This window comes from Chiloscyllium plagiosum, chromosome 12, assembly GCF_004010195.1.
Source record: "Chiloscyllium plagiosum isolate BGI_BamShark_2017 chromosome 12, ASM401019v2, whole genome shotgun sequence".
NCBI lineage: Eukaryota > Metazoa > Chordata > Chondrichthyes > Orectolobiformes > Hemiscylliidae > Chiloscyllium > Chiloscyllium plagiosum.
This window is the reverse complement of record NC_057721.1, coordinates 53540286-53559175: the sequence shown is the minus strand read 5'-3', so window position 1 is coordinate 53559175 and position 18890 is coordinate 53540286. Positions and strand designations below refer to the sequence as shown.

General features: G+C 40.7%; 1 protein-coding gene across 1 annotated transcript in view; it reads left to right on the top strand.

Annotated features, from left to right (window-relative positions):
• Window positions 1–18890, top strand: part of LOC122555265 (NXPE family member 3-like) — a 72634-nt gene that overhangs the window by 40642 nt on the left and 13102 nt on the right. Inside the window, exon 4 of the mRNA XM_043701085.1 lies at window positions 15556–15629. Within this exon, the coding sequence (XP_043557020.1) occupies window positions 15556–15629 (74 nt within the window). The remainder of the gene's footprint in view (window positions 1–15555; window positions 15630–18890) is intronic.

Sequence of the window (18890 nt, the reverse complement as noted above, 5' to 3'; positions counted from 1 at the left end):
TAAACATTAAAAGTAGCAATTAGTTGCTCTGAGTAGAATACATGTCCAACCCAGTTTATTTTGTTTTGTTTCAGTCTCTACCCTTGAAACAGCATGGACCTGGATAGATTTGCTCCTTGATCATAAACTGATTAATGGAATAACTTATATCCTTTATTTCTGAGCCCCTAACCTCAGCATCTTCCCATTTCCTTCTTTGCGTCTAGAAGGTCTCCCTTAGTTGCCTTTCTTAATGTTTTCTGATCTTTCCAGGGGTTTTGCAGAAAAAGAGGGCAGAGTATCTGCTGCTGGTTTCAATCTTTTCAGTACTTCTTTCAATATTCTATGACCATTTTTGCTGGTTCCAGAATTTGTAGGGCTTCTGATGTTGAACTAGTGCCAAACAAAATTATTTTCTACTTTACATTGCTGTTAAGAATCCCATAAAAAGTTATGTCTTGTTCTGTTAGCATATGTCATGCTGGTTTTAGTAGTAACTCTTGTTGAATAATAACCAGGTTATACTAGTGCCAAACAAAATTATTTTCTACTTTACATTGCTGTTAAGAATCCCATAAAAAGTTATGTCTTGTTCTGTTAGGTGCAACTGGATATGTCATGCTGGTTTTAGTAGTAACTCTTGCTGAATAATAACCAGGTTATTCTGATTGATTAATAAATTGAAGAATTAATTTACAGTGGAGCCTCGATTATCTGAATGAGACAGGTGGACAGTATTTCATTAGAATAATTGATTATTTAGATAATCGATTTGACTTTAAACAAGGGAAGTCATACTGATCTAACATTTTGCTCTATTGGAGAGTTTGTTTAAATCTATAATTTCAATGAGTCTGCTATTTTAACAAACTAATCTTTGCATTCTGCAAATTGCAAGTTAAACTGAGAAGAACTGAACCCTTACCATCTCATAAATATATGAAGTTCCAGCATTGAGCAAAGTCTTGAACAGCTTCTACAATCACAAGAGCATTTGTCAGTTTCCGCTGAACTCAGTTTCGCAATGCATTTACTTTCTCTGATGGGAATAAAGTATTTACTTTTACAAAGGACTGTGTAACTAACCCTTAGGTTTAAAAAAGTTCAGTCGCTCTTGCTTGAGATGCTTGTATTTCTTTGCTTTTGTCAGTGTTTCCACATGTTCATCAGTACAGGTAAATTGAATACACATTCCTTTTTGATGTACATTGAGATCTTTTTTGGATAATCTGAAACTCAGATAATCAAGGTTCCTCTGTATATTAGCAGATTTACATTAGATTACTTACAGTGTGGAAACAGGCCCTTCGGCCCCACAAGTCCACACCGACCTGCAACCCATTCCCCTGTTTACCCTTTCACCTAACACTACAGTCAATTTAACATAACCAATCCACCTAATCTGCACATTTTTGGACTGTGGGAGGAAACCCACACAGACACGGGGAGAATGTGCAAACTCCACACAGTCACCTGAGGCGGGAATTGAACCTGGGTCTCTGGCGCTGTGAGGCAGCACTGCTAACCACTGTGCCACCGTGCTGCCAATTTATGATGAGTTATTGATAGATTTTTAAACAAAATCCTTGAAGCTAAGTTGTTTTTAAAAACTTTCATGGATATTTCAGCTTCTGCTGAAATTCTATATGTATGTCCCAACATTTGTTTCACTTTGTAAAACTTTTATGAAGTGAATGATTTTAATGCCTTTCATTGCTCGTATTCCTGCCTGTGAGAATTTTTCAAATTGTGATTGGTTACTTAGTGACATCACTACAACTTCACATGCAAATTCCTATAACATGACATTGAAATGAGTTGTATTTCAAGAGAGTTCACTTTCTTGTTACGGAAGTCAATAAATCTCATAGTGAGGTGGTTTTTGAGGTCAGCAAAACCCATGGCCATCATATGCAGACATCGGCATTTTTATTCCCTGCATGCTGCTTAAATATTATAGGGTGGACAGCACAAAAAGTTTAAAGTGAGAACAACCTTAAAAAGTCAATGCATCGTGTTTCCAGCCTTGTACTGTTTTCCAGGAATGTCAACTTTCACTTAAGATTTAAATGGAAATTTATTTTTTGATATCACTCTTTCCCCAGTTACCTGATGATATCTTGATACTGATGCCCAGAGATTTGAAACATATCCTTGGGATGGCATGGTGGCTCAGTGGTTAGCATTCTGCCTTGTAAAGCCAGGGAGTCAGGTTCAATTCCAACCTCGTGTGTCAGTCTTTGTTGAATTTGCATATTCTGCCAGTGTGGGTTTCCCCTGAATGCTCTAGTTTCCTCCCACAGTCCAAAGGTGTGTAGGTTATGCAGATTGGTCATGCTAAATTGATCAAGGATGTGTGGATTAGCCATGGGAAATGCAGGGTCTCAGGGAAAGGGGAGGGTGTTCTTTGGAAGGTCAGTGTGAACTCAAAAGGCTGAATGGCCTGCTTTCACACTGTAGGGATTCTATGATTGTGCCTTTGATGTTGAATTGTTAAAATCTCCCTGCATACCATTCAGTTTGCAATCCAATCCAGGCAAAACAGTGTGAACTAGTGCAAATTTACAGCAATATCTGCTGTCCTTTTGGGTAATTTTACTGGTCAGAAGGGAAAACAATAGTCTGGATGACCACCATCACCATCTCTGGATATGTTCTATTTCACCAGCTGGACAGGCCCAGCAGAGTTGGCAGCACAGTTGCGTCTAGTCAGGAGGGAGATGTCCTGGGAGTCCTGAGCATTGATTTCCAACACCATCAAGCCTGATGATACCAAAACATGGGCAAGGAAACTTCCTACTGATTACCAAAGACCAGCTTCTTTTAGTTGATGAATCAGTACTCCCCCATGTTGAACAGAGGAATCACTAGGGTGGTAAGGGTACAGAATGTACTCTGCTTGGGGAATTTCAATATCCACTGTAATGGCTTGGCAACAGCACTACTGACCAAGTTGGTAGGAACCTTACAGCATACAGCTGCCAGACAGCTGCCAGACTGGCAGATGGTGAGGGAACCAGCAAGAGAGAAAGACATACTTAACCTCATCTTCATTATCTGTCCATTGCAGATGGATTGTTCCATGACAGTATCAGTAAAAGTGATCATCACACAGTCCTTGTGGGGCAAAGTTCTTATTTTACATTGAAAATATCTTACATGGTGTAATGTAGCATTATGGCTGTTCTCAATAGTAAAGACTTCAAATCGATATAGCTACACAAGACTGAACATCCATAAGGCACAGTAGGCCATCAGCAGCAGAAATGTGCTCCAACACAATCTGTAACATCATGTCCTGCCGTATCCCCACTTTACCATTGCTGTCAAGCTAGGGGATAAATCCTGAATCAATGAGGAATGAATAAGAACATGCCAGGACAATTCCAACCCAGCTAATTACCACCCCATTAGTCTCCACTCAATTAGTAAAGGGATAGAAGGTGTCATCAGCAGTGCTATCAAGCAGCATTTACTTAGCAATAAAATGTTCAGCGATGCCCAGTTTGAGTTCCATCAGGGCCATTCAACTCCTGACCTCATGATAGTCTTGGTTCAAAGATAGATAAAAGAACTGAAATCCAGGGTTGAAGTGAGGGTAACAGCTGTTATGGACTAGACCAGACCACCCAAAACATTCTTAAGCAGGCAGTCCCAAACCATAACTTTGCAATTTGTTTCGGTAAGTGTGTAGTGAAAATTACCCAGAGCAAGTTAGCGAGGTTGACTACCAGGTTTAAAATAGATAAAAATTTATTCACAAAATTACACGATGAAACACAAAGAATAGAATAAAGAACCCCTACAGAACTCAGTCTATCCAAACGAGACTTAATTATGCTGTTCCAATTCCACACAACAGTCCCAATAAGCAAAAACTATTAGAAATCAGTATAGATGAATGGAACAGATGCTTACAGGTTGAAGTTAGAAGGGCAGAGAGAGAGAGAGAGAATTTGTTTCCACACAGCTCACTGTTGAAATCCCAACTACTGGACTGAACTAAACTGTTTAGCTCAGCTAAAGAACTGACCACTCCCTTTTCTTTATACAGGGCACTTCCAAAACATGACCACTTTAGCCTGAAATCTAATCTGCTTACATTTAAACAAAAAGCCTCTCAAAATCCTTTTCATCTCTGTACCTAACCAGTCTGGTCAGAGCCCGGCCTGGTTTATTACCCCTCTGGAAAAAAGTTAAGGACAGAGTATCCTTGAGCCAAGGAATAGCTTTTAATAAAAAAAGGGCTAACTTAGTGGCACCAGCCACGCCTAAAATAAAATGAACCATCAATACCAAAAGATGGCTTCATTTCTAACCTTTCAAAATCCCTGTTAGTAGTCTGAACACACAGATATACTATACTAATTATAAACATGTAAACAAGCACAACCACATGCAAATTCAAGCCGTGGCACACCCACCACCGAACACCCCTGTATCTTATTCGAGTCTCAACAATGCATTGGTAATCACAGTTTTGCGACTTTCCACCTGCACAATTGTCAAATTGAATGGTTGTAACAACAAGCTCCACCTAAACAGTCTGGCATTTTTGTCCTTTAATTTCTCCACAACTGTCAATGGACTATGATTGGTGTGCATGATTGTCTCAGATGCATTGCTGGTAATATAAACATTGAAATGTTGCAATGCCAACACCAAGCTTAAAGTCTCTTTCTCCACCGTTGAACATTTCTGTTGATGAACGTTCAGCTTCTTAGAAAAAAAGCCGATGGGTTTTTCTATCCCCTAGTCATCCTCCTGCAGGAGCACCGCACCGAGACCCATATCACTGGCATCAATAGCCACCTTGAAAGGCTTTTTGTAATCCAGTGTGGCTAATATTGGGGCAATGGTTAACACAGTCTTTAGGCTGTCAAATGCCTTTTGACAGTTTCCTGTCCACTGAAACTTCTTGCCCTTTTTTAACAATTCAGTGATTGGAGCAGCCACACTGCTAAAGTTCAGCACAAACATTCTGTAAAATCCACTCAATCCCAGGAACAGCAATACTGCTTTCTTCATTGACGGTGTGGGAATGCCCCAATTACTTTCGCTTTTGCATCCCATGGGGCCATTTGTTCGTGTCCAATAACATGGCTCAGGAAGGTGACTTGGGCTTTGGCAAATTCACTTTTAGCTCGGTTCACCACAAAGCCTGTCTTCCGAAATCGATTGAACAAGTCCGATAAATGCTGTATATGTTCCTTCCATGAATGACTAAAAATCACCAGGTCATCAATATGCACCACACAGTTGGGCAATGACTTATTAGTCAGACTCTGAAGTGTGGCTGGGGCATTTTTCATACCAAGTGGCATGACTTTAAACTGATAAAGTCCATTTGGCGTTACAAAAGCCGAAATTGTCTTTGCTCTCTCTGGCAGAGGTACTTGTCAGTAACCTCTGAGCAAGTCCAACTTAGAAACATAAGCTGCTTGTCCCACTTTTTTGACACAGTCCTCCAGTTGGAATTGGATATGCATCAGTCTTTGTAACGGCATTGACTGCGCAATTGTCCACACATAACCTTTGGGTACCATCTGGTTTTGGTACCATGACTATGGGTGAGCTCCAGTCACTGTAAATCACTTCAATTAGTCCATCTTGGACCATGCACTCTATCTCCTTCTGAGCATGTGCTAACTTTAGAGGGTTATGCCTACAAGGATATTGTTTAATTGGAACAGCATCTCCGATATCTAGAACATGTATAATTAGGTTAGTACTTCCCAGCTTGTTTACACTTATCTCCCCATGTGATAGTAATAACTCTTTCAGGTCATTTCAATGTTCTTGTGGAAGGTAATTCAATAATTTATTCCATTTTTGACAACTTCCTCATTGTCCAATCCTCTGAATTTGGTTCTTCCTCCTGTGCTGTAATCATTAACACCTTCTCCTCTTGCTTTACTTCCCTATCAAAATACCTTTTGAGCATAATCACATAACACACTCTGTGAGATTCCTTCCTGTCTGGAGTTCTTATCAAGTAGTTCGCTTCACTCAATTTCCTCTCAATTTGATATGGTCCACTAAACTTAGCTTTTAAAGGCTCACCTGTTACTGGAAGTAACACCAATACCTTATCCCAATTGCAAAATTGCGAATTTGTGATTTCTTATCCGCTTGCTGTTTCATTGTACGCTGTGATGCTTTTTAAATGCTGTCCAGCCAACTCTACAGCTCTATTTAATGGTTCTCTAAAATTTGACACATTATCTAAATGGGTGGTCTCTGAATTCTGACTTATTAATTTCTCCTTAATCAGTTTTAATGGTCCTCTTACTTCATGCCCAAAGGTTATTTCGAATGGGCTGAATTTGGTTGATTCATTCGGTGCATCTCTGATCACAAAAAGTACAAACGGACCTCCCTTATCCCAATTATCTGGATAATCCTGACCATAAGCCCACAACATGGTCTTTAGTGTTGATGTCATCTCTCTAGCGCTCTCTGCGATTATGGATGGTACGCAGTAGATTTGAATTGCTTTATTCCCAATTTATCCATAACCTCCTTGAATAGTTTGTATGTGAAGTTTGATCCTTGATCTGACTGAATCTTTATTGCCAGTCCATAGCTAGTAAAAAAATTAAGTAATTCTTCTACAACCCATTTTGTTGTGATGTTGTATAATGGGATTGCCTCTGGAAATCTAGTTGATACATCCATTATTGTTAATAAATAGTTATTCCCACTTTTTGTTTGAGGTAGGGGACCTATGCAATCAATCAAAACCCTCATAAAAGGTTCCTCAAATGTTGGAATAGATATTAAAGGTGCAGGTTTTATTACTGCCTGTGGTTTTCCGATTAACTGACATGTATGACATGTCTAGCAAAATTGAGCTACATCTTTGTGTAGTCCAGGCCAGTAAAAATGTCTCTGTATTTTAGCCTGTGTTTTCCTCACCCCTAAATGACCTCCAAGTGGTCGCTCATGTGCCACTTGCAGCACCTCCTTTCTATACCCTACTGGCAAAACAATTTGATAAATTCCTGTCCATTTCACATCTAATTCGATATGTGAGGGTCTCCATTTCCTCATGAAGACATCATTTGTTAAGTAATAACACACAGAAATGCAATCACTTTTTTTCTCTGTAAATGCTTTTTAATATGACTGTTTTATGTTCACATCTTTCTGTTGTAATTCAATCAATTTAGCAGTGTTAAAGATACTGGCATGCTTATCTATTTGCTCCTTCTCTGTACCACTTATCTGATCAAAAAACTTTTGGATAACCCTATGCCAGTTTCCTGATCTGTGCCTTTTGATCTCTCCTGCTTCAGCTTGTGCCTCTGTGATCTTGTGATCACACAATCAGGGAAAATTCCTGGATAAACAATCTCCATGTCTTCAGTTGCCTGCATCTCCACTGACTTTTGAACTAGAGTAGGCAGCATGGTGAATCAGCTATATCATTTGCAAGGACAAACTGTATTCCTGGAGCTGAGGGTTTGTCCAGAACACCTACCACAGATTTTCCACTCTTTTTTGGACTCTCTAGCCTCATTTTACATAATTGAGCACTTTTTATCTCATCATGAATTCTTGTTGCCAGTACCTTTTCTGGTAGCAGTCTCACAGGAGTTCATATCTCCTCCTCCTTCAGCTGAGAGAATCCTGTGTCCCTTAATGTTGTAACTACTCCTGGCCTATGTGAATAAACTTTACTCTTGCATGTATATTTTTTAAGCAGATCTGGCACTTCCTCCTTAATCAATCTCTGATCACCTTGTATACTCTGAAGCAATTGTCTAACTTCCCTTGTGCTTTTTGTTACTAGTCCAACAAAATTCCAGACTTGTCCTGTTTTCCTAGATCTGGCTTTCTCCTAGCCCACCAACACTGTGGCTTTGTGTGGCCCACTTTATTAGACTGAGAACACTGAAGCTTTTTAACTTCTTTGTCCCCCTCAAGGGTTTCTTTTATAGCCTGTTGTAAGTTATCCTGATGATGTTCACTGAGATCTACCTTTCCCTTTCCTTGTAAGGATTTCTCTTTGCCCCAATTTCTATCCCTCATGGGTAGAAATTGATTCTGGAAGCCAAGCTGTGTTTTATGGACCAGCTCATAGTCATCAGCCACTTCAGCTGCTAACCTTGTTGTTTTAAGTCTCTGCTCTTCCACATGGGTTCAGGCAATGAATTTTTGAATTCCCCCCAAATAATTACCTCTCTTAGGGCATCATAGTTTTGCTTGATTTTTAAAGCTCTTATCCATCTATTAAAATTACTCTGTTTGATCTTTTAAAATTCAGTATAGGTTTGACCAGGGTCCCTCCTGAGATTCCTGAAACGTTGCCTATAGGTTTCTGGTACAAGTTCATATGCACTTAAAATGGCTTCGTTCACCACCTCATACTCCCCAGATACCTCCTCTGATAGTATGCAAATACCTCACCAGCCCTACCCACAAGTTTCGCTTGGATCAACAAAACCCACATTGCCAGTGGCCACTGCATTTGTTTAGCCACCTTTTAAAATGAGATGAAGAAGGCTTCCACATCTTCTCTTCAAATTTAGGCAATGCTTGAATATACTTAAACAGTTTCTCACTAGGCTTTTGATGATCAGAGCTGAAAATGTGTTGCTGGAAAAGCGCAGCAGGTCAGGCAGCATCCAGGGAACAGGAGAATCGACGTTTCGGGCATAAGCCCTTCTTCCTGAAGAAGGGCTTATGCCCGAAACGTCGATTCTCCTGTTCCCTGGATGCTGCCTGACCTGCTGCGCTTTTCCAGCAACACATTTTCAGCTCTGATCTCCAGCATCTGCAGACCTCACTTTCTCCTTTTGATGATCAGAGGCTTGCTTATCCTCACTGTCTTCCTCACTAAGCCTACCCTCAGCCTTTCTCTTCAGGCTTTTAAGCTGACTTTCGTTTTTAAGTGTCAGTTTTTGAAGTTCAAAAACTCTCTCTTTATCTTTCTCTGCTCTATTTTTCCCTCTGTTCTGCTGCTCTCTCTTTTTCCCTCTCTTCTGTTTTTAATTGTAACACAAACTGTTTCATTTCTGCTGCCCTTTTCTTATCTCTTGCCTCTAACTCAAGCTGCTTCATTTGCACGGAGATTCTTGACATCTCTACAGATTCTGATGGTTTCCCCAGCACGTTTAAATTCTGAGCTACTGCTATAATTATCTCTCCTTTCCTCACAGAAGCAGGCAGTTCCAATTCCAGCATCTCTGCCAATTCCTGCAGCTTGGTCTTGTTCACTTTTTGCAACACTTCCAAAGTCACCACATCCACATCCAGAAAACTTTTGGTGACTCAAAGAGCCATTACTATCCCAAGTTTTGTCTACCCAACCAAGCCAACACCCAAAATAAAGACATTAGCAACTACCACTCACTGTTTAAAATCCCACAACCAGCCCCTAATCTGTTATGGACTAGGCCAGACCACTCAAAACATTCTTAAGCAGGCAGTCCAGACCATAACTTCGCAATGTGTTTCTGTAAGTGTACAATGAAAAATTACCTAGGATAAGTTAGCTAGATTGACAACCAGGTATAAAACAGACAAAAAATTATTCACAAAATTACACAATTAAGAATACAGAATAAAGAACCCCTACGGAACTCAATCTATCCAAACTAGACTTAACTATGTTGTTCCAAATACACACAACAGTCCCAATAAGCAAACCCCATTAGAAACCAATATAAATGAATGGAACATATTCTTACAGGTTGATGTTAGAAGAGAAGAGAGAGAGAGAGAGAGAGAGAGAGTTTGTGTCCACACAGCTCACTGTTGAACTCCCAACTAGTTCTGGACTGAACTAAACTGCTCAGCTCAGCTAGAGAGCAGACCACTCCCCTTTCATTATACAGGTCACTTCTAAAACATGACCACTTTGGCCTGAAGTCCCATCTGTTTACATATAAACAAAAAGCCTCTTAAAATCTTTTTCATCTCTGTGCCAAACCAGTCTGATCAGAGCCCGGCCTGGTTTATTACACCTCTGAAAAAAAATCAAAAACAGAATATCCTTGAGCCAAGGAACAGCTTTTAGAAAAAAAGAACTAACTTTGTGACACTGTCCTTGACATTTATGTCACATTTAACCAAGTGTGGTGTAAATGACGTCCAGTAATGTGAATTGAAGAAAACACTTCATTGGTTGGAGTCATAGCTGGTAAACAGGAGATGATCACTGTTCTTGGAGGTCAGTCATCTTAACTGCAGGAGATCTTCAGGGTAGTGTCCGTGGCCCAACCATCTTCAGCTGCTTCATCAAACACCTTCCCTCCATCATAAGATCAGAAGTGAGGATGTTCACTAATGATTGCACAATGTTCAGCACCATTCATGACTCCTCAGACACTGAAGCAGTCAATGTTCAAATGTAACAGGACCTGGAAAGTATGCAATCTAGGACTGAAAATCATAGAATCCCTAGAGTGTGGAAACAGTCCACACCAATACTCTGAAGCGTAACCCACCCAGACCCATTCCACTACCCTGTTGCCGTATGTTTTACTCTGACTAATGCACCTAACCTATACGTCCGTGAACACTATGGGCAATTTAGCATGACCAATTCATCTAACCTGCACATCTTTGGATGGTGTCAGGAAACTGAAGAACATGGAGGAAACCCATGTAGGCATGGGGAGATTAGATTAGATTAGATTCTCTACAGTGTGGGAACAAGCCCTTCGGCCCAAGTAGTCCACACTGACCCTCCAAAGAGTAACCCACCTAGACCCATTCCCCCTATTTACCCCTGACTAATGCACCTAACTCTATGGGCAATTTAGCATGACCAATCCACCTAACCTGCACATCTTTGGACTGAACCGGAGCACCTGGAGGAAACCCACGCAAACACGGGGAGAATGTGCAAACTCCACACAGACAGTCTCCCGACACTGGAATCAAACCTGGGTTCCTGGCGCTGTGAGGCAGCAGTGCTAACCACTGAGCCACTGTGCCACACAAATGCCAGGCAATGACCATCTCCAATAACAGATAATCTAATCACTTGCACCTCTCATTCAATGGTGTTATCATCATTGAATCCTCTACTATCAATATCCTGGGTATTACAATTAACCAGAAACCCAACTGGACTAATCTAATAAATATAATGTCTACAAGAGATAGTCAGATGCAAAGAATAATGAAGTGAGTAACTCACTTCCTGACGCAACAAAGCCATCAGGAAGGCATAAGCCAGGAGTGTGATAGAATACTCCCCACTTACCTGGATGAATGCTGCTCCAGTCTACAATCAAGAAAAGTGACACCATCCAGGACAATGCAGCCAGCTTGATTAGCATCATCACCAGCATGTTCCCCGCTAAACCATTCATGATCCTGGCTTAGAACTATATCGCTGGTCATTTAGTGTCATTAGGTCAAACTCCCGGAATTCCCTCCCTAATAGCATTGTGGGTCCAACTACAGCACATGGACTGTGACTCACCACCAGCTTGTCAAAGGCAACTTACGATGGGCAATAAATGCTGTCCAAGCCAGCAATACCTACGTCCCACAAATAACAAAAAAATCTTGTAATGACATGCACCGGAGATTATTGAACCATTTGACGCTATTCAAAAAGTGTTTTAAATAGAACATAGAACAGTAAAGGCCCTTCAGCCCTTGATGTTGTGCTGACCTTTTATCCTACTCTAAGATCAAATTAACCTACATACCCTACATTTTACTATCTTCCATGTGTCTATCCAACAGTCACTTCAATGTCCCTAATGTAACTGACTCTACTACCACTGCTGGCAGTGCATTCCACGCACCCACCACTCTCTGTGTAAATGGCATACTCAGACCTCTCCCCTAAACCTTCCTCCAATCACCTTAAAATTACACCCCCTCCTGATAGTCATTTCCGCCCTGGGAAAAAGTCTCTAGCTATTCACTCCACCTATGTCTCTCAACATCTTGTACACATCTATCAAGTCACCTCTCATCTTCTTCACTCCAATGAGAAAAGGCTTAGCTCACTCAACCTTTCTTCAAAAGACATGCACTCCATTCTGAGCAGCATCCTGGTGAATCTCTTCTGCACCCTCTTGAAAACTTTCACATCCTTCCTATAATGAGACCAGAACTGAACACAATATTCCAACTGTGGTCTAACCAAAGCCTTATAGAGCTGCAGCATAACCTCACGGCTCTTAAACTCAATCTCCCCGCTAATGAAAGCCAACACAGCATACGCCTTCTATCAGCTTGGGTGATAACATTGAGGGATCTATGGACGTGGACCCCAAGATTCCTCTGTTCCTCCACACTACCAAGAATCCTGCCTTTAACCCTCTAATCTATTAAAATTCGTCCTTCCAAAACTAATCACTTCACAATTTTCCAGGTTGAATTCCAACTGCCACTTCTCAGCCCAGCTCTACATCTTGTCAATGTCCCGTTGCAACCTACAACAGCATTCTACACTATTCACCATTCTTCATGTGAATGGAAACTTACTGACCCACCATCTCACTTCCTCATCCAGGTCATTTATAAAAATCACAAATAGCAGACGTCCAGCACAGGTTTCTGTAGAACACCACTGGTCACCGAGCTCCGGGCTAAATACTTTCCATCTATTACCACACTCTGTACTCTAGGGACCAGCCAATTCTACATCCAGACAGCCAAATTTCCCTGTATCCCATACATCTTTCCTTTCTGAACCATCCTACTACGGAGAATCTATCAAACGCCTTGCTAAAGTCCACATACCCAGCATCCACTGCTCTACCTTCATCAATGTGTTTTGTCACATCCTCAAAGAATTCAATAAGGCTTATGAGGCATGATCTGCCCCTGACAAACCCAAGTTGACTATCTCTAAACAAGCTATGCTTCTCCAAATAATCATAAATCCTGTTTCCCAAAGTCCTTTCCAATAATTTGCCCACCATCGACATAAGACTGACTGGTCTGTAATTCCCAGGGTTATTCCTATTCCCTTTCTTGAACAAGGGAATAACATTTGCCACCCTACAATCATATGGTAACACTCCAGTGGATAGTAAGGACACAAAGTTCATCGCCAAAGTCACAGCAATCTCTTCCCTTTCTTCCTGTAGTAATATCCCATCTGGCCCAGGTGACTTATCAATCTTCATGGTTTTCAAAATTTCCAGCATATCCTCATTCTTAACATCAACCTATTCATATATGTCAACATGTTTCACACTGTTCTGACAAACAACAATGTCCCTTTCAGGAGTGAATACTGAAGCAAAATATTCATAAGAACCTCTCCTACCTCCTCTGACTCCAGACATAAGCTCCCTCTAAGATCACTGATCAGCCCTACCCTTACTCTGGCCATCCTCTTGTTCCTCACATAAGTGTAGAACACCTTACGGTTTTCCATAATCCTGCCCACTAAAGATTTTTCATGCCCCCATCTACGTCTCCTAAGTCCATTCTTCAGTTCCTTCCTGTCAACCTTTTATCCCTGTAGAGCTCTATCTGATCCTTGCTTCCTCAACCTTAGGTAAGCTTCCTCCTTCCTCTTATCTAGATGTTCCACATCACTTGATATCCAAGGTTCCTTCATCCTTGGCTCAGTGGGACAAACCTATCCAGCACTCGCAGCAAGTGCTCTCTGAACAATTTCCACATCTCTGTCATGCATTTCCGTGGGAGCATTTGTTTCCAATTTATGCTTCACTATTCCTGCTTAATAGCATTGTAATTCCCCCTTCCCCAATTACATACTTCCTCACGCTGTCTGCTCCTATTTCTCTCCATGACTATAGCAAAGGCCAGGGAGTTATGATCACTATCACTGAAATACTCTCCCACCAAGTAATCTGACACCTGACCTGGGTTGTTGTCAAGTACCAAGTCCAATATGGCCTCCCCTCGAGTCGGTCTATCTACATATTGAGTCAGGAATCCTTCCCAGATACACCTGACAAAATCTGCTCCATCCAAACCATTTGCACTAAGGAGGTTCCAATCAATATTAGTGAAGTTGAAGTCACCCATGTCAACAAACCTCTATTACTTTCCAAAATCTGCCTCACAGTCTGTTCCTCCGTGTCTCTATTGCTATTAGGGGTCTACAGAAAAACCCCAAAAAAGTGACTGCCCCTTTCCTGTTTCTGACTTCCACCCATACTGACTCTGTAGACAAACCCTCCTCGACAATCTCTCTTTCTGCAGCTGTGATACTAGGCCTGATTAGCAATGCCACTCCCCCACTTCTTATATCTCCCTCCCTATTCCTTTTGAAATATCTAAACTCTAGAACATCCATCAACCATTCCCATCCCTGTGATGTCCAAATCTCTGTAATGGCTACAATATCGTAGCTCCAAGTACTGATCCATGCTCTAAGTTCATCACCCTTATTCCTGACACTTCTTGTGCTAAAACAAACACGCTTCAACCCATCACACTGACTACAACTTTGTCTTATCAACTGTCTATCCTTCCTCACAGACCCTCTGCACTCTGGTAAAAGGATCATCCCAGAACATATTTCCCTAGTTACAATTCTATAGGCACTGGTCTCTCTCATATATGCATATATTTTGTCCAACTTAACGATGTGATCATTCAGATATAATGGTACTTATACACAACCTATTGGCTTTCTGGAATAGTATAGCTGAGGCTGATTTGCACTTCCCTCAATATCCTAAATTGGTACACTGCCAGCAGGGTTCACTGGCTTCAGTGAACTCAGTATGGATATAACACCAGACTTGATTGTTGTGATTGGCACAAGGTTGCCCAGATGGACCTTGTTGAGTATGAGATCCCTGATTGGGGCTGTTAACCTGGGCCAGTTAGGGAATCCTGGATGACAGATATAAACAGGAGTCCCAGGGATTCTCTTCACTCTAGGTACTGGCTCTGATTTAGCCAGAGTCTTTCTCCTGTGTACATGTATATAAAAGGTGATTTGGTGAAGGGATATTGGCCTCTGTGCAGTTATTTCATTAATGTTTCTGATTTTTGTGACTCAGCGACTCACTGGGTAAACTTATGCAGCTATTTTGCATGGTTCATCTACCAATTTGTTTTAAAATGCTGCATGACTTAACAATATGAAAGTTAAGCTAAAAGAGAATTTCAAATTACTGATTGAAGTGTAAACCTGGTAGATGAATGACCAGATCATTATGAAGTCTTCCAATTTTACATCTAATTAACTGCAATGAAAATAAGCATCACATAACTTCTATAACTTTGTGGGTTGACTTAAACTCTAGTCAAAACTTAAAAATCTACCCGCATATGTTTCAAAAGTGCACTAGAATCATAATTTCTGAAATTTCTGCTTTAAGTTGAGAGAGAGATTCTTTTTACACCTTCAATAAGTTGATATGAATTTTTGTAATGGGCCTCCTGCTCATCCATTGGAGTGGTGGTGGAAAAGCTGGAGAAATGTCTGAATAAAATGCAGTGGATGATTTCTGTGCTACTTCCTCAACTCTTTTGTCCTATTTGACAATGAGAACCACTGTGAAAATTCACTCCTGTATATAATTTTAAGCTTTGCACATTTCAAACTCTACTTGTTAATAGTTGAATGATGCACTGGCTTAACATGTAACAAATGTATTATATTTTCAGTAAAGTAAACATCAAAAAGCCCATACTGCCCAAAGGTCGAAGTTATGTCATTGTACGTCCTTCACCTACACCAGGTAAGAAAGTATAAATTATTGCCATGAATTCCAAACTAAAGGTTTTCTATTTGAATGAATTATGTAATTGGTGTAGCTGGCACTTAAGTATACTAATAAAATAATATTTAATGTGTCTACATATTCATTTACTCAGTTAATTAAGAATTTGAGCAACATGTTTAATTTAAATGTCCATATTACAGAGGAGGAAATGCTGGATATCTTGAGACACATAAAAGTGGATAAATCCCCAGGACCTGATCAGGTGTACCCTAGAACCCTTTGGGAAGCTAAGGAAGTGATTACTGGGTCTCTTGCTGAGATATTTGTATCATCAATAGTCACAGATGAGGTGCCAGAAGACTGGAGGTAGGCTAACGTGGTGCCACTGTTTAAGAAAGGTGGTAAGGACAAGCCAAGGAACTATTGACCAGTGAGCCTGATGTCAGTGGTGGGCAATTTGTTGGAAGGAATCCTGAGGGACAGGATGTACATGTATTGAGCCTGACCTCGGTGGTGGGCAAGTTGTTGGATGGAATCCTGTGAGACAGGATGTACATGTATTTGGAAAGGCAAGGACTCATTAGGGATAGTCAACATGGCTTTGTGCATGGAAAATCATGTCTCAAAAACATGATTGAGTTTTTGAAGAAGTAACAAAGAGGATTGATGAGGGCAGAGTGGTAGACGTGATCTCTATGGACTTCAGTTTGACAAGGTTCCCCATGGGAGACTGGTTAGATCTCATGGAATTCAGGGAGAACTAACCATTTGGATACAGAACTGGCTCAAAGGTAGAAGACAGAGGGTGGTGGTGGAGGGTTGTTTTTCAGACTGGAGGCCCGTGACCAGTGGAGTGCCACAAGGATCATTGCTGGGTCCTCTACTTTTCATCATTTATATAAATGATTTGGATGCGAGCATAAGAGGCACAGTTAGTATGTTTGCAGATAACACCAAAACTGGAGGTGTTGTCGACAGTGAAGTAAGTTACCTCAGATTACAACAAGATCCGGATCAGATGGGCCAATGGGCTGAGAAGTGGCAGATGGAGTTTAATTCAGATAAATGCGAGGAGCTGCATTTTGGGAAAGCAAATCTTTAGCAGGATTTATACACTTAATGGTAAGGTCCTAGGGAGTGTTGCTGAACAAAGAGACCTTGGAGTGCAGGTTGATAGCTCCTTGAAAGTAGAGTCACAGGTAGATAGAATAGTGAAGAAGGCATTTGGTATGCTTTCCTTTATTGGTCAGAGTATTGAGTACAGGAGTTGGGAGGTCATGTTGCGACTGTACAGGATATTGGTTAGACCACTGTTGGAATATTGCATGCGATTTTGGTCTCCTTCCTATCAGAAAGATGTTGTGAAACTTGTAAAGGTTCAGAAATGATTTACAAGGATGTTGCCAGGGTTGAAGGATTTGAGTTATAGGGAGAGGCTGAACAGGCTGGGGCTATTTTCCCTGGAGTGTCAGAGGCTGAGAGGTGACCTTATAGAGGTTTACAAAATTATGAGGGCCTTGGATAGGGTAAAGAGACAAAGTCTTTTCCTAGGGGTGGAGGAGTCCAGAACTAGAGGGGAAGATATAAAAGAGACCTAAGGGGCAACCTTTTCACACAGAAGGAAGTACGTGTATGGAATGAGCTGCCAGAGGAAGTGGTGGAGGCTGGTACAATTGCAACATTTAAAAGGCATTTGGATGGGTATATGAATAGAAAGGTTTGGAGGGATACACGCCAGGTGCTGGCAGGTGAGACTAGATTGGGTTGGAATATCTGGTCGGCATGGACGAGTTGGACCAAAGGATCTGTTTCCATGCTATATATCTCTATGACTCCATAAAACAATTAAGATAGATTCCACAAAAATGTATTTTTTAAGTTTAAATCCATGTGACTAATACTGATCTTGTTACAATTTATTTTTTGTAAAAACCATAAATTAGTTACATAAATCTTGAGACTTGAGCAGTTTTGTGCATTTTAACCATTTAAACACATGGTTTCATACTTTTGTTTCAAAAAAAAATTATTTTTAATTTTTTTTCTCAATTAGAACTTGCTGAAGTATTGTACGTCATTCTTAGGACAGACTTTACTGTCAAAACACAGCCGAACAGCTGATCAAATTGATTGAGAAGGAAAATATTCCAACAGTTGCAGTTTTTCATTGATCATTGGATCAGCAAGTTTCAAAACTGGCCGTTGAGTTATCCACTATGCACATTAGCCCAGCAATTACAAGAGGAATGTGATATGTATGAATGCCTAATTTATTAAATAGCATTATTTACTTATATTTTAACTGAATTATTGACCATTTAAAATAAATGGGACAATAACTCTTGAGAGAGGGTAGAGAGTTTTGATTCATTTGCGATACACAATTAAAGAACATAGAACATAGAACATTACAGCACAGTACAGGCAACTTTTAGGGATCTCTGTACATGAACACCAAGATCTCGCTGCTCATCTACACTACCAAGAATCTTACCATTAGCCCAGTACTCTTTATTCCTGTTATTCCTTCCAAAGTGAATTACCTCACATTAAACTCTTATTTACCACCTCTCAGCCCAGCTCTGCAGCTTAGCTATGTCCCTCTGTGACCAATAACATCCTTCGGCACTATCCACAACTCTACTGACCTTAGTGTTATCTGCAAATTCACTAACTCATCCTTCTAGCTCTCATCCAGCTCATTTATAAAAATGACAAACAGCAGTAGCCCCAAAACAGATCCTTGCCGTACACCATTAGTAACTGAACTCCAGGATTAACATTTCCCATCAACCACCACCCTCTGTCTTCTTACAGCCAGCCATTTCTTATCCAAACCATCAAATCATCCTCAATCCTATGCCTCCATATTTTGTGCAATAGCCTACTGTGGGGAACTTATTGAAATCCATATACACCACATCAACCACTTTACCCTCATCCATCTGTTTGGTCACCTTCTCAAAGAACTCAATAAGGTTTGTGAGGCACGGCCTACCCTTCATAAAATCGTGTTGACTATCCCTGATCAAATTATTTCTATTGAGATAATTATAAATCCTGTCTCTGATAACCGTTTCTAACAATTTACCCACACAAAGTAAGGCTCACTGGTCTATAATTACCAGTGGTGTCTCTACTCCCCTTCTTGAACAGTCTTCCAACACTATTCCTTTAGACAATGATGACATAAAGATCAAAGGCAAAAGCTCTGCAATCTCCTCCCTGGCTTCCCAAAGAATCCTAGGATAAATTCCATCTGACCCAGGGGACTTA